We start from the raw sequence: 17,376 nt of genomic DNA, 5'->3' as shown, positions 1-17,376 counted from the left end.
TTATTTTTTGTATAGTCCTGTTAGGGTCCGCGGGGGTCGAGGGGTCAGACCCCTCGTCTCCCACCAAAAAAGCGATCTGGGTTCAATCCCAGCGGGGCAGAAGTCCGGAATTTCGCATGTAGGAATTGTTCTGATTTCGTGGTTGGCGGGGTTTCTCGGGGATCTCTCGTTTCCACCGCCCCGCTCATTCAAGCGCTTCATTGCTTTCATCCCTTAGGGCACGCAGATGTTTACAGGCGCCCAATAACAAGTCTGCACTCGGGTACGATACCCTACCCTCAGGTACCTTCCCCAAACGATATTTATGTATTTGCTAGTTGTTTCCACTTTATTATTTAAGACGTCATTTCTTCTGTCTGGAATATCAAAAAAGTCTAGTTTGGTGTACACCTCTCTTTCGGGAATACCAGTTTTGAACGGCCAAAAAAAGGCTGGGTAACGATGATGGCTATAGTGAAAAAAAAAAAAAAAAAAGTCAATAAACAAACATAAGTATATTTGTGGCACACTTTTAACGAATGGAAATATTTAGTTTTAGAGCTAGATTAAGCGCGAAATTCCAACAAGTAATGCCTTCGGCATGTCGATTAATCTACATACATCGTGACTTTAAAACCGGTGGATGTAGCAATGATTTTATGAAATGTAGGTTCTTTACCTTGTTTGTTGTGTGCTAATTAACACAATTGTATGTTTTTATACAGTATGATATATAAAACTTATTTCTTTAAAACCAAAAGTGACATTTCAGTACATTGATAAATTTACCGTGAAACACAGACAAGCTAATTGTTTAAGTTTTATCAAAACGAAGCCGAATGTGTTGTGTATAAATGCATTCCGAGATGTAAAAATTACAGTAAGTGATTAATCATACATTAGCGTACGTGTGGTATGATATTTGACATATATTTTTTTAAGTGCCCAGACGCGCGAGAGTAACAAGCACCCAATAGTTACGTGAATATGAGATGCAGTGATATGCAATACAACCAGTCACGAAATCTATTCGCAAAATTCAGGCGTCTCTAATTATAAGCCGTTCGACTAGTTAAATGCATCAAACAGAAGTCATCATGCACAATTCAACGTAAACTAAACATAAAAACCTATGCATGTTTAAAATTTCACGTTTGAGCTTGTTTACAATGATGTTGCGTGAAGTCAGTTTTTTACGCTTATTGGCGGAAGTTTTGTTATGTTTCCGTGAAATCCGTACACTGTAGAACGAGCTGACGGAGTACCGTAAATGGTCGTCTTGCGTTTATGAGATGCGTTTCCGTTTGATTACGTTTCCGTGTCATTACATAACGGGCTTTAATGATAACAAGGTTTACTGTCACTGGCCATGAAGGCGTACTGAGAGTAGGGAGGCAGATGTGTGAGATAAACCAAATTGTAAGTGAACAGGGAAAAATGCGGTAACGTTAATAAAAATTAATGTTAAATAATTCAATATGATTACTAATTATCTCTTTGAACATAGAAGCTGTTGATGCAAGTTTCTTTCAGCTGGCACAAGGAACTTGAACGACAGCACTGATACACTCTGCACTTCCATTGTTCAGTGGTCAGAAAGAGGCAGGTAACAATACACTGCCCCCTTTCCTGATCTTGAAGAGAGATAAGCGGCTTACCGCGGTCTCGCCCCACCACGAGCAGGTAGTACCTGGTTCAGGGAAGTTCCCGCTGCTCAATCCTTAGCAGCACTGTTCAGCGCTCTTCAGCGCGTATTATTTTTAAACGGCTGTGTGTAAAATTCCAAAAACAACACGAAATTGGACTTTCAACTAACCTTCGATTAGAGTTTTCAGGCAGTGCACAGACATATGTTAGGTATCAAACGATGCAGTATTCTATCTACTGTATAATAGTTTAACTTCCATTTTGTTTCGTCGAATACGAACTTAGGTGGAAATAGTTTCACAGACGTCTACACTCGCTACGTGTGAAAAATTGGTAATATTAGCTGATCTTCGTTTAGCTTTCCCAGACATAGCTCTGACATATTTTAGCCTTAACAAATATCCAAGGTGCTTTGTCTCTATAAGGGCTTCATCCCATCTCTCTACAATATGTTAGTAACTTGTAAGAGGCGATTTCATAAAAGACTGCACTTCTACATTATGCAGAGATTTATAATTTAATTATTTTATGATAGAATTATTGCACCTATTACAACAAAATTTTATTTTAGTAAACAAGAAGGTTACATGCAAATATAGTTAACGCGTCAGACAGGAGACTTTTTAAAATTCTGTATAAAACGGCTTTAAATTATTAAAACGTAAGGTTTAATATCTCAATTAAAATGTTATGAAAAATTTCGAAACTACGTACAGACAACAACAGTAGCTAAATAAAACTTTTGACAAAATTTCATTCCAATCTGCAGCAAAAAATTTAACTAACGCTCACTCTTAAGTGAGATTTGCTATAAGTGTAAGAATTACGTATGGTAAAACTGAAAATCGATATAAACAGACACATCCACATATTTCACCTTGCAGCCCAACTACCGTGTTTTCTCGTATAATCGTCGCACATTTTATTCTAAAATCAAGTTTGAAAAGTAGGGGTGCTACGATTATGCGGGGAAAAAATTTTTTGTAAAGTTATTCATAAAAACAAAACCCGTTCATGGAAAGTACGTTTATTTAAAAAAAGGTGGAGTATACAATAGCACGCCAAACAATCTATATTAATAATTCTTTAAACAAAAACTTCTTCAACTTTAAATAGAAAAACCAAAACTCTAACGCGAATGCAAGCCACTTGAGTCTAAAGTGAACTAACGTGTCGTAGTACACACTTGCCACGAAAGAATGCGTGCGTTGCATCCAATCTGCGAGATATCGATATTCGACTACGTGCGCACGCTCTATACGGGAAGCAACATAACCAAACATGAATGATGCGCTGGCTACATTTTTATAAGCGGTACGCCACGGTAACGCAGACAATCAGATAAAGGAAATACAGTTTAAAAAGTCTTTAAAAGAAAATTTACACGTCAGACAACTTTGTATTTCCGTTAATTAAATAAATAAGTGGTAATGACTGAAATTAAATTTTAGATTATACCTACACCGCGGCAACGCAGACGATCAGATAAAGGAAATAACGTTTAAAAACGTCTTTATATGAAAATTTACACGTCAAACAACTTCGTATTTTTCCGTTAATTTATTAAGTGGTAATGACCGAATAAATATTAGATTTCTACATTAAAATACACCGTTTTATACGGAAAAGATACCTACACAAAGCGCTCTGCATCTACTAGCGGGACCAAAAACATCATGCGACGTTTACGCGAAAAGTTTTTTTATCCCAATTTGGACAGCCTAAAATATGGTTGCGACGATACACGCGTGCGACGATTATACGATAAAACACGGTACCCACCGGAGAGCACTGGTGTTTTTGTGTAATAATAACATCGAGTCTCCCATCATGCAATATGGTGGTCGCTGTGTCGGTAGCTGTGGTGTGGGAGATATAGTGGTAGAAAGTGGTCACCTCGGGCATTTTCATACATTTCGACCAAAGCATTCTATTTAAGGGCGCGGTTCAGGTGTTTTGAAAATTTTCTCTCATTGCGATAGTTCACTGATCATCTATTTTAAATTGTGAAAACGTCTATTGCTGCTTATTCGAAGATCTATCTTTACTCTTGCAGTTAAAGCTATTACTAATTTGATAAAAATATTTTTAGCACTTAAAAGAGTACCTAGAGCACGAGTCAAAACTGCTGTCTCACAATTTAGTTATTTATAGATAACTTTTCATTTATGTATGATATCCAAAAATTTTAAATGCATAACTATTCTTTAGTATTTTTCGCGAAGGCCATCACAGATAAAATTGGTTCAGAGTGCTGCATTATTGAGAAAATAATTATTTTCTTTATTATACTGAATATATGACAAACTCGACACTTTTAAATGCAAAGAAGTATAAATACTGCTGATATTGTAGGCTAAGAGGTAAAACAAGTTTTACGGATTACTTAGATATTTTGTGTGTTTCGTTACCATGGTAATTTACTTCGCTACAATTAAAACAAACTGTGCTCCGCGTGCCGCAATGGTAAACACAGTTCTGTTCTCACTCACTAGAATGCGCGGGGAGTTTTGTTGACGGAACGGCGGTCCAGCAGGTAGCGGACGACACTACAGCGTTGCCGCCCGGTTCCTTCGCCCGTTCTGTTCGCTGCTGGCGAGAAGAAAACGAATTAGTATCAAGCAGTGATTTATGTAACACTTTCTTAGTTGCTATTTGGACGTAAGATTTTAGCGTATTAAAAGGTTGTATAAGAATTATCGCAGTGTGTGTTATGTGAAGTTACTAATTTTGCGATTTATTTTATTTATCAGAAAAAAAAATGTTATTCGCTTTTCACATAGGTAGTTTTGAAGTGCAGTTAGCGTAAGAAATTTTAAGATCGTACTACAATGGGGCGAAGAAAACAAACCTATCATCGCAAAAAGACCACCAAGAAGGCCCTCGCAAGGCAACGGTATTTAAAGAAAAAACAGAATGCCATTTTCAAACATGTTGAATCTGAGAGAAATGGAACACAAGCCTCTGAAGTTTCAAAGTAAGTTAACCTATTCTTATTTCATTACACAAGGGATATGTGTGTAAAACGTACTTGTGCATGTATGTTCTATGTTATTCTTATGTTGAATTAGTTTGCAATCCGTTTCCGTTCTTAATATGCCCTGCGTACAGAATAGTAAATGATGATGAGTCGTGTTACCTATTAGGTACTGGGTGTCGTGAGCGCAAGCAACGTCATGGTGTGACAGTCGTGACATCTCTTTGCTTTCCGAGGCAGGATTATTCCGCCGTGGTTTGCCAATGTCTTCCACGGGATGAAGGAAAGGGACATCACAATCTCCCAGTCCTAAACCCAGGGGGAAGGTTTGAAAACTACCCACCCGGGAGTCGAATCCGGGTCCCTTGGCCCTTATGTCTATCACTAAAGTTGACGTTAGTTAACATATTAAAAAATTTCTGCAGCTACTTTTGATACTGTAGCTCTATCAGCAATCTCTATCCGGCCGCCTAATTGCGTTTGAGATAGCAATAAGTCATGACGTAGAAATAACCATTCTCGTTTTTGTAAGGCCCAAAAAAAGTAATTATAGTTATTTGTTACTATAACATTTATATCATCATGAAGGTTGTGTTTGTCAAATTTTACATCATTAGTTTCTAGGTGTATGGTGATAATAAAGTGAAGGTCCTGACGAGCGGTTAATATTTATAATATTGAAAAAAAAAAAAAAAAAATACCCTGTGCCCGGCAGATAACTTGGCGTCTGAGCTCCCTAGTCCTGTCTGTAGGGGAGGGCGAAGATAAAGTGATACCGTATTGTCAAGGTCAGCGGCCAGGTTTGTACTACCAGAACAGAAAATATTCTGCGCGTGACTTCCTACACTACATTAGTGTAACATTTTGCAAATTGCAGTGGTTGTGCTCGAATATTTGTACAAATATGTCAGGAAAGGTAACAAACTATTATCTAAACCGGCAACGCTTTACTTTTGAGGCATTCTCCCATAAGTGTGAATTTTGGCTGTATGAAATTTTGATTTATAAAAGTCGTTTTTTATGCTGTTTTTGATTATATATTAACTTGTTATATATTAAAAAATAGGAACCAGCACTTGTACACAAATTTTAAAGTGAAAAAAAAAAAATTGTTGACTACTAAGTAGATGTTATCGTATTACTTTTACAGTGATTAATTTAGAAAAAAAATGTTTTCTGTATTATATTATAAATTACACTTGTAACAGGACTTAACATTCATTATTTTGGGTTGGAGACAAGGGACGGTAGTGACTTTTGGTTTCTTAAAATTTTCCTGTAGCCAATGTTATGTACTCTGATTTAAAAATGTCTTTAAAATAAGAAAAACACACACGAAATAATTTAGAACATAACCATTTATGCTAACTACTATGAACAATATAAAATGCCAAGGACTGAAAATGTACACTTATGGTAGAATGGCCCTTTTGTCCCATCAAATATACTTACGGTGTCTGCTAATTATGTTAACCAAAATTAAAGTAATTCTCCGCTTATTTACGAAATCTGAAATATGGCTCACATTCATGTCGGGGCCGCGGCTGTCTAACCGTCAGTTTCGCATGTGGGAATCGTGCCGGGCGATGTCACTGGTCGGCGGGTTTTCTCTATGTACTCCCGCTCCCCCCGTTCTGTCAATTCGTCAACGCTTCATATTCATCATTTTTCCACAATAAGCTATCAATTCCTTACTTGGTAATAGCCGCCCAACTCACGCACACCCTAACTGCCCAAATATTTTACTCCACTATACACTTAGTACAGTAACGTAGTAAAGTTATATTTCCATTGTTTATTAAATACTTCAAATAACTGTTCCCCTCTATTTTCTCCGGTCCCGCTATGGCAACAACACTTATTATTTGTGTGTAACAGTGGAAAAATGCATATAATGTGGGTAGTATCAGTGGTTTTTTTTTTTCAACAAGCGCCATTTGGTGAAAACTACTAGTAGAGAATCATTTCGACTTTAAATTAACAGAATAACCTTCGAGAAGAAATTTATTGCCAATACGAGGTGAAATTTGCTTGAGGGGGCTAGCGTTTATCACCAGCTATGGTTTATACAGTCGGATCTCGATGATGTCATACGGAGGGTAGCGAAAAAAAGGCTGCAGCGATTGCCTGCTAAAAAGATGGTGTTCGTGGGTTCCAGTCATTACATGAACATGGGTTCTGTACTTGTCAGCCTATAAAAGTATAAAAGTATATTATTTAAATGAACAGAATAGAAATGAAATGAATAGAACAAAAATCCAGCCCCACTGGAACCTCGAATGCGAAATACGGCTAATGACTAATCATTGTGATATGGAGGGTCATGTATGTGTGTTGTCGCTTCTAACAATTCAAATGTTTATAAAACTATTTTTACTATATGTAGACTTAATTGAAAACTCTCAAAATCCCCAAAGCGTAATAATTGCTAAAATCACTTTTTAGGCAGTTTTATTTGTCATGACAGAGAACAATTAAATTATTATCTTAATGTTTGTTAGTACATTTATTTCCATAGCGTAGTTGGTAGAACATCAGCTTACAGTACAACATTATGTGTAAATTACATAAAAATGTGGAACACTATGTAAAACACACATCTAATAATTTTAATCAGGAAGATAATATGACATAGGATGGCACAGTTATGTATTTTATCAATTATTTATAACCCATTTAGACTTGATTCAAAAGCACTTTTTTTTTGCCCCTTTTCCAAGGAGGTGAGCGATAACTTTGTGTGTTTATCAAAATCATTTTCAACTGGCAATATTAATAAAAATGTAGGCTATCTCTGGTATAGTATATGAACCAAAAGTAAAATTTTAGTTCGTGTAGATATTATTGTTTGTCAACTGATATTTTGTATTTAACCATTTCAATTATTAATTATTTTAAATCGGTATATATTTCCTTTTAAATTGCATAAAACATTATGTTAAAAATTTTTAATCCCACAGATGCCAAACTGTTGTCGAGCTCAACCCAACGGACGACAATATTTCAGAGCTACCAGACTTCATGAACGAAGATGATAACCTTCCGGAGCTAATGGTAGAAACTGAAAAACAACCAACCTTATGGCACAATCTCTGCGGCAACAGAATTTTTAAACCAGCTTACGTCCTGCCAAGAATTCTGAGTCTGCAAAGTCGCCACACAAAACAGTGCACTGCTGGTACGATTCAGTTTCAAAAAGAAAATCGTAAAGGCCTATCATGTCAGTGGATTTTAGAAAGTGACATGTGTAGTCAACAGTTTACAGTTACCAATGAAGAACCTCCTAACGACTTGCTGAATAGCGCAGGAGCTTGGGCAGCTGTAACATCTGGTATTGGTTTTTCACAATTTGAAAATATACTCAGTGTTCTAGATGTACCAGCTATGTCCAAGAATACTTTCTTTAGGAATGAAGAAAAGATTGAGAAGGTGAGAGGGAAGTATTAATTATAGCTGTTCATTGTAATTTTAGCTGTCAGCATGTTGTTCATTTCAGAATATAATATGTTACATTAGGCTACAATAGAAGAAATTTTTACATACGTGTAGTTACTCATTTTAATAAAAAGTACCACATTTTACAGTTAATAACTAAAAATTACAGTGTAATAAAACTACTGTACTGCATATCCCACAGGTGTGGGAGGAACACTTAGAAAAGTCTCTTTACGAAGCTGGAGCAGAAGAACGACAATTAGCCGTGGAAAGAGGCAATACTGATGAAGATGGTACTCCATTTGTAACAGTAATAGTTGATGGAGGATGGAGTAAGAGAAGCTACGGACATAATTATAATGCTTCTTCCGGAGTGGTATGTTCATAAATTAAGGAAGGATTTTTAAATACGTAAATTTATATGCTGAATAGGTGCTCAGTTAGTTCGATTTTTGCCGGGGGTTATTAAAAGGATGAATATTATTTCGAAAATTTAAGCATACACTCCAAAATTACTGTAATGAAAATTACCTGCCTATCGTGACCTCAGAACTAAGCTCTATGATTTTATATCAAGGTTAATACAACAGGACTCAATAAATCACAGGAATAACAGGACATAAAAAAATTAAAATTAAGAAATAACACTTGGGTTATGAAAATCGGGATGTCTAGATAAAGATTACTTTGAACTTAGACGGTTATCATTTGAAGATCCCGCCACGACTTTACTTGGTTTCCGGTTCTGGACTGTGCCTTTCCCCTTCATTCAGCTGTCCAATCCTTTTCTGCCCTCTCTCTAGGTGATTCCATCCCCTCTGTGCATGTCAGTTGTAAATATGGTTCAAGCTTGTTAAAATTTTCTTCTCCGAGCTCTTGAGTAGACATTTTATAATATTTAAGGATAGGTGACGATCGCTGAACTGGTGTGTGTGTGTGGGCAGTGTGAGTAGCGGTTATGGCGGTATTTAAATAGTAGTTCAAATGTTACTGTTTGGCAGCGCTTTGAAATTATGTATATTTCAGTTTGAGTCTTCAAAGTTGTTCGCTTCATGGATATGTTTTCTATTAAATCTCGTGATTGTGTAATATTTGTGGAGAATATGGTAGTGAACTCGTAGAATGACTAAAATGCTATACTTATCATGTTTGTGTGTGCAGCGGTAAACCTAAATTGTCTGTGATACATAAATAAAGTCGAGGTTATAGAGATAGAGGTTATATTTGACATTAATCCATTGTTGAGGAAGTTAAGGTGGATACAGAGCCTTTAGTAGTGATGAGTACTCTGGTTTTGTTTACCCCTGGCGGGTTTCAGCGCACCGGTGAATTCGGGGAATCTATGTTACTTACCTACATTTTTTGTAATGATGTGGTTCTGGTTGTAAATGGGTTCGTAAATTACGATCTAGCTTTTTTCGTGTAACATGACGAGAAAAGATGCGTTTACTATGTTTTCCGTAAGAATTTTGTAAGTATAGATAATTTATTTAATCTTGGTGCAAGTTGCGATGTGAAGATAGTAACAAAAAATGTTAAGCATACGAATTGTCAGTCTGAGATAAGGAACACATTGAACTTGAGGCTTGTCGGCGTATTTCTTAAGATGTTATATGCATTAATTTGACTGTCAGTAGTAGCTGTAAACTGAATTTTTCGTCAATAGCATTTCAAAATTTCGTTTTTTTTTTTTTTTTTTAAATAGAATATCTTACTGGTGGATACTTTTATTTTAAATGAATAAAAATACTTAACAACTTAAAATGAAATCAATGAGTGTTTGGTTTTAATATTTTTAATACTTTTTCAGGCCGTCATCATCGGGCAATGCACGGGAAAGTTATTGTTCATTGGAGTGAGAAACAAGTATTGCTGCATTTGTGACCGTGCGACGAAGCGCAATATCGAGATGCCTCCCCACGTGTGCTATAAAAACTGGGATTCATGTAGAGCATCAACGGCCATGGAGCAGGACATCATTGTTGAAGGCTTCAAGAGCAGCGAGAAGATGCATGGTTTGAGGTATAAGTTTTTTGTTGGGGATGGAGATTCAAGTGTTTATTCTCGTTTGATGCAAAATGTTCCATATGGACGGACCATCCACAAAATTGAGTGTGCAAACCACTGTGTACGAAACTACACAGGACACCTACACAATCTGGCTTCAGATAAAAAATTTTCTCCGCAAAGCAGGAAAGTCTTGAAGTCCGTGATTCCAAGGCTTACTGCTGCAGCCCGAGGAGCCATCAAACACTGCGCTAGTGCTGAAGAAAGTGTCGAAAATCTAGCGACAGATTTGAAGAATGGTTCATACCATGTGTTTGGAGATCACAAGCTTTGCCAAGATTATTTTTGTACAAAAGGTGATGAATGTGTCAAGCTAACAATACTGACTGATTTAAATCTTATGAGAGAGATTGAAGGTCTGGTAGAAAGATTAGTTTCCAAAGCTCCGAGACTTATCCAAGATAAGACGAGTAATGCTGCCGAATTTTTTATGAGCCTTCTTGCAAAATATAATGCCGGAAAATGAATCAATTTCACCCAGAGAGGGTCTTTCCAGCGTCATTGCAGTGTGGCAAGTTTGCGATTCCAAAAGGGTCATCAGTGGGAGCTAAGTCCTTTCAAAACTTTGACTGGAGCAAGTCCCGGTAACACACATAAAACACTTATTAAAAAGAAAGGCGAACAACACCGCGCAACCAAGCGCCGCAGATTAGTTTATGAGTCCGAAGATCATGTGAAACATCGCAAAGTTGCATCTCCCCCAGATGCTGATTACGGTCCTATGGCTGATGATCCAGAAAATGAAAAAGAATTGAAAAGTAAATGTGAAGAATTTGCATACAAGTTACAGGTGAACGAAAAAGAGAGTTTTGTGTAACAGAAGCAAGATAAAAAATCCCCCACCCCAAACTTTATTATTAAATGTAATTTGGAACAATTTTAATGCTAAATAAATTACATTTATTGAACATAATATTTAAAAAAAATACATATGTGTTGTGATAGAGTTAAGCTTTGACTAAAAATATTGATTAAGTTCATGATTTCAGTCATAGTTAATTGCTTTATGGTGTATTCAACTGGCATTTTGGTGTTTTATGGTGTAATGACACGCTTTTCGGTGCTATTGAAGTTTTATCACAATAAACCACATCAAATGTAGAAAAAGTATTTTCAGTAATTATACATACAATCAGGGACTGGAAGTAACGCGCTACTAGCAACGACATTATTTGTAACAGTTACTTTTTATGGTAACGATCGTGGTAACGCAATGTATTAAGTTTTCAGTAACTATAACTGGAACTGAATTACATTTTTCTGCCTTAAAGTAACGATAATTGTCGTTACTTCTTGCGTTACATTTTTTAAATGTATTTCTTACTGAACGAACAATAATTTGTTGATTTTTTCAATCCCAGAACGAAAATCCCGACAAACATATTATTTGCGATGGTATTGCTTGTACTTGTAAAACTGCTGTTGGCTAGCCTGCGCTCGTATTTTGATTGTCATTTATTTAATATTTGCGACATGCGGGTTTACTGCTGTGCTGTTTAATTAATTAACCTACCTGTGCACATGCGTGAAAGCAATGACAGAATCTAATGAAGCGAGAAGCCTAGAAAGCTGTCCAGAATTTTCGTTGCCGTGGTCTTCATATTCTAATTTTTTCGAAGTTCGGTCGAGTGATAAAAATAACCTTATTGTGAAGTGCTTGTTGTGTGGTGCTGTGAACAATTTTGTAGTGTGAACTAATTACTCAATGTAATTTAAGACCTATTTAAATTTTTTCAGTTTAAATAAACATGTATCTTTACTAAACACAATATGTTTTATTAGCTTTTAATTATAACAATATTACGTATCACATTTTTAGTTTTTTCACAAAGTAACTGATAAAGTAACTTACAGTTACTTTTCTCAGAACTGTAACTGGTTTATTTTCAGTAGTGTAACTTGTATGTATGTAGTTGTAACAGGGTTACATTTCCAATGGAGTATTTGTAACTGTAACTGAGTTACTTTATAAAAGTAACTTTCCGGTCCCTGCATACAATATTACATGAAAGATTACACAATCATTCTGAAGAAAGTAGTCTAAGATCAAATTAATTTTTTCTCAACCCAGAATCTTCAATTTGATTCTTGAAAGAGTCCCTCAAATGTGAATGTAGATCTCAAGATTTAGGAATAAAAGAATATACATGCTAAAACACAAAAAATTAACTGGGTGGCTACAGATACTCTGCCGAAAAATTCCCTGACATTTTCCCGAAATTTCCAACTGTTAAAATACTTTGCTGTGACGTAACTTAAACATTTCCCCTAGAATTTCTTTCAATGCAAATTGTATCCAAACAGTAAATTACCAACCTCATTTATTATATTGCACTTTAAATTAAATGAAAACATTACTCAACAAAATATCCTTTCTGATGTTATCAACCACTACATCATAGGTACAAAATTTGGTGCTCTACTTCAGTTAACGAATATCACTTTCATGAAACACATCAAATTTTGAAATGATGTTCACACAGTCGCACATATTATTCAAAAATATGTAATGAAAGCTATGATGGTTATATCAGTCATGTCACCAGTGTACAATTTGAAGACACATTTAAGTTTTTAGACGAGGTTCCTCAAACTTAGAAAATAAATTTACCAGTTCATTTTAAACTAAAAAACCAACACAATATCACTTTTACTTTGTTAGGGCTTAGATTTCTAATTCGATCAAAGAAGATTGCTTTCATGCTTCCTCCAACAACTTCTGTTTCTTAAACACCAACTATTTTGCAATGGATGCAACTCGTTTTTTTTCCACTTTAATTCTCTCTTCCTCATCTGCTTCGCTGGACTGCTTTTCCAGTGCTTCAGAATAACGGGGCTCTTGCATTTTTGGCAAAACGAAGTAACTTCTTGGTTATCTGTAGCTTTTAAATTCCACCTTCAGCTAGCACAGCATCATATACCTGACTTTGTGCTACAAGAGACATTTCCTTCTGATTTTCAATTATACATTCTCGATTTACCGAAAATCCTCTCTCCAAGCTACTGTTTCCATGAGACAAAATAAAAACAATTTTTAAGACGGAAGTCAAATCTTGGTAATCACCAGTCTCAGGAATAATTTCAAGCCACAATCTGTCTAGCCTATGATCTTTCACACAAAATGCCAACATTTTTTCCCTGAAATTGGGCAGACTGAAAATACTCTTGAACTGACGATCTATGCAATCTGCGGTCATGCCAGAGATCCAGTTGTTTGCTACTAATATCTCCAAGAAACACCTCATTCGTTCATCATGCACTGCCTGTAGAACAGAAACTGCTGGATCTAAAAATGATATGGCTTTGGTCAACTTGAACTTCAGAGGTGAACGATCCAATAACTTATTGCAGATCTTTTGCAAACAAATTTGACAATCTCGTTTAAACAATAGGATGTCTTTCTCAACCACATCATATGATTTGCGAAGAGCTTTTCTTGTAGCATACCCAATATCCAAATTCTTTACAGGTTGCAAGTTATTCTTGTCTGAAACATCAATGTCACATGCTTTTACAAATCTTGACATTAAAGAATGCAAACACTATTTAAAAAGAACCATAAAGCAGTGGTACTAGAGGCACATCATCCTGAAACTTGCGAAGGAAAGGTTCAATTTCACTTGCTAAAGAAACAAAGAAAGCAAGTTTAGCTGTCAACATTTTATCTTTAACAGATGATGCAACAGTCTGAAAGCTTTGGCAACTTGGTACTTTCTTTAACTTTGTGGATTCTGTCACATACTTCTGCACGTTGGGAAGAATTTCTGCTGCTCTCTCTGCAACCTGGACATTTTGAAGCCATCGAACCGAACTGAATTTCTTGGGGAATACCGAAAAATCAGTGAAATGAATGTAATCAGCTCTACGTGCTGGGACACACTTAAATAAATAATAAAGAGCTCTCAAACATTCAATAATCTTCCATTCGGTCACATTTACAGCAGCTTTAAAGGCACACAACGAAGAGTGTGCAAGCCACAACTTCCAATGTCAAGCATCACAACATCTTTCAAATTAAAATTTGCACTTTTGAGTTCGTGCAAAAATTTTTTAGTTTACATTTGGTCCATCCATTGACACTTGTAATATATTAATCTGTTTTAACTCTGAGAGAGCACTATTGAACGCTGTCAACAAATCAATTGATGTAGCATGACCTAAGCATGCAGAGTTCGAATACCAAGTCGATACTCCATTGATTTAGCTTATTGTTCCAAAACCGTACCGAAACATCCATCTGTCCCTTTTGAGCAACCTTGTTTAAGGACTCATCAAATCCTACAACTATCTGTGGACACTGCAAGCACAAATCTACTAGTTTATCGTGAAAGTATGGAGCAATTCCATGCAAAATAGTGTACCCAATTTTCGCTCTTCCTAGCTGCATCTTCTGGGCAATGTCACTATCAGAAAACATTAATTTAAAAAGATCCACACATTTTCCAGAAGCAGCATGGAAGTGTACGTCATTACAGTCTGAATACACCAATAAACTTCAGACTTTGTGACATTCTCCTGAAGAATGAAACTGTTCAATAGGGAAACCTTTTCTTTATGCAAATTTGAACTCAAAACCTGAAACAAAACCAGGTGTAACTTACTTACTGTCTTAATATATTTTTATGATGCATTCCTGAAATTTAGAGGACAGTAAGAATCCTCTAGATCACATTGAAATTGATTTTTTAAATAAGTTATTTTAAAAAATTGCATAATTATAATAACTCTAATAAGACAAATGCTGCAATTAGTCTAATATTAATTATGTAATTTAGGTACAATTACAAAGTGTGGACTTTACTGTTACAACAACGCATTAAAAAGTATAATGGCAAACCTGTGAGATGACACTTCCTTCATCAGATGAAGTGCCTGGGACAGGCTGACATGAAGATTGACATGTATCTGAAGTTGCTGAAGATGAATTCTGTTTGAAATATACTGAAAGTGAATAAGTCTTTCTTCTGCTTTCTACAGATGCTTGGTGTTTCTTGCCGGTGATATGACTTCTTACGGCTCGTTTACCCATGTTACTTAGACTGAATTTTGTATGGCAAAAAGTACACATAGCAGAGTATTGATCCCCGGGCGATTCTCTTAGCCAGTTCTTGAAGTCTGGATCTAAAAGCCATGATTCGTTAAATACTGTTATTCTGAATTTCGACATGGCAACTAAGTGGTGGTTAAGTCTGAAAAAATTAAAAATATTAAACCATAACTCAAATGCCTGAAGTTTTAGATTTTACGTGTTTCAAATAGTCTTCTACTGAATTAACATTAATGCATTAATACTGTCGACGTTCATAACACAGAAGCACTCTTGATGATGAGAAATCGCAGTTATCACTCGCAAAGGCATGTCGAATGGCAACCTTGCAAGACGGCACTTCAAAACAGCTAATAAATAAATAAATAAATAAATAAAACCAGTTGTTTATGTTCACACTACAGACAAAAATTCCACGATGTTATTCACGGAAAACTACAACCAACTAGTCAACATCAGAGGTGCCAACCATTTACCAATGCAATCAGTAGTAAATATAAAAAAAATCAGTAGTTTTAGAATATTTTCAGTAGTGAATTAAATCAGGGGCGGATCCAGCTTTGGGAGGGGTGGAAGTAGATGTTCGACAAAGTTCACACACATGACCTATAATAAAACAAGAAAGGTATATAACTTACACATGTTGTTTGTATGAAACTTCTTCACAGTTAAGTCTAGGATTTCTGGAGCATATTGAGTGTTGCCTTCTTTGCTTTGATAAGCACATCACTTGAGAATTTCTGATCAAAGCAAGCTTTGCCACTTGTTAGCATGTGTGTCTTCTGGATAACCAAAGATTCTAGTAATTCAGAACCCATTGTAGGCCTGAATTCTGTCTTGTTTTTCCTAACCATGCTAAAAATTCTCTCGCAAGAAGCATTACTATGAGGTATCGTAAGAATTGCCAACATTATTTTAGAAAGGACAATGAATTTCTTATGTCCATCAGCATTCTTCAGTTTTGTAATCAAATGCCATGCAACATCCATTCTATTTCTGTTACACGATTTGATTTCCTGAGGAAGATCTTCACACTGATACCTAGCAAATTCCACTTCCAGATCAGAGCTCTCCTGCTCATTCAACAAGAATGAATGCTTCGCACAAAAATACTGAACAGATTCATAGGAAACTGTTTCACGTTTTTGTATGTCAGCTACAGCAGCATGGATTACAGTTTCATTCTGTAGTGGAAACTTGGTCAGAATGTATTTGCAAGCAGATTCAAAATATTTTCGCACACAGGTAAAGAAAATCACCATGTTTTCTTCACTTAAACCCACATCTTTATCACTTATGTACATTCTTGTTTTTGCACCAATAACTAGGTCTTTGTTGTCTTTTTGTTGATTCCTATCCCAATATTTGACATCTAAAATACTTTTGCTACTCCGAATACCTTCAGGCTTCAGAAACCTGATAAAAAGCTCAGTGAGTAGTGACAATAGCTCACTATGGAGAATGTGAATTAGCGGTTCTTCACTTTGCAGCACCGTATTAATTCTTGTAAACACTGGGGTAGTGTTTTGGAGGAACAAACAGTACAATTTTGTAACAGGCGAAGACAAAGCCTGCTTAATCCTATCAAGTCGTACATTCACACTGTGATGCGTAGGCTTGGTTGCTATTTTTTTTTTGCTGATTTTGGATTTTGACTGCTTGAGATGTCAATCTTGCGTTTTGATTGAGCTGGAGCTTCATCATTCTTTGACTTAGACGAAGCGTGCTTCTTAGTTGTAGACGTTGCAACATCTCGAGGTATGGAGTCTCTGTCAGGTGCATTTGGCCTCTCAAGAACGTACGAATTGGACTTGATATTGGTAACATTTGAAGTTTTTTGCCTTGCTTTGTCATTCAAAGGAACTAAAGTACTAGTAATTTCAGGTATGCACCCAGCCTCTCCTACTTCATTACCACCAGCTGAAATGCAAGCAGTATGTTTCAAATTACGCTCATCACACTTTTTTTCACCACAAACAAAACTGAGTAGTGCAGGCCACTGTTCCAAAAACCTATCAATACAATTCTTTAATGATAACCATCTAGTGCTTGTATGCTTTATAATTTTGTGTGTGGCAGTATCGCACAGAACCTGACATTGCTGCAGCTTCTGATGACGAAGAGAACTTCTATCTAAGTAGTGGTACAAATCAACCAAAAGATCTTCAATACATACTGGCAATTCTTTTGCAGCATTCTGTGCAGCAATGTGTATTAAATGACA

The 17,376-nt window shown here is 36.0% G+C and overlaps 1 protein-coding gene across 3 annotated transcripts in view; it reads right to left on the bottom strand.

Annotated features, from left to right (window-relative positions):
• LOC134527805 (60S ribosome subunit biogenesis protein NIP7 homolog) overlaps positions 1-17,376 on the bottom strand; it is a 57,567-nt gene that overhangs the window by 15,352 nt on the left and 24,839 nt on the right. The window contains exon 4 of one of the 3 annotated variants that reach the window (XM_063360752.1): positions 4,119-4,218. The exons of 1 other annotated variant lie outside the window; for it this stretch is intronic. In XM_063360752.1, coding sequence (XP_063216822.1) covers positions 4,119-4,218 — 100 coding nt within the window. The remainder of the gene's footprint in view (positions 1-4,118; positions 4,219-17,376) is intronic. One more of the 3 variants, XM_063360753.1, reaches the window with a different exon arrangement.

This window comes from Bacillus rossius, chromosome 1, assembly GCF_032445375.1.
Source record: "Bacillus rossius redtenbacheri isolate Brsri chromosome 1, Brsri_v3, whole genome shotgun sequence".
In the NCBI taxonomy this organism is placed as follows: Eukaryota; Metazoa; Arthropoda; class Insecta; order Phasmatodea; family Bacillidae; genus Bacillus; species Bacillus rossius.
The sequence above is the reverse complement of the archived record's forward strand: the minus strand, read 5'-3'. Positions and strand labels throughout refer to the sequence as shown.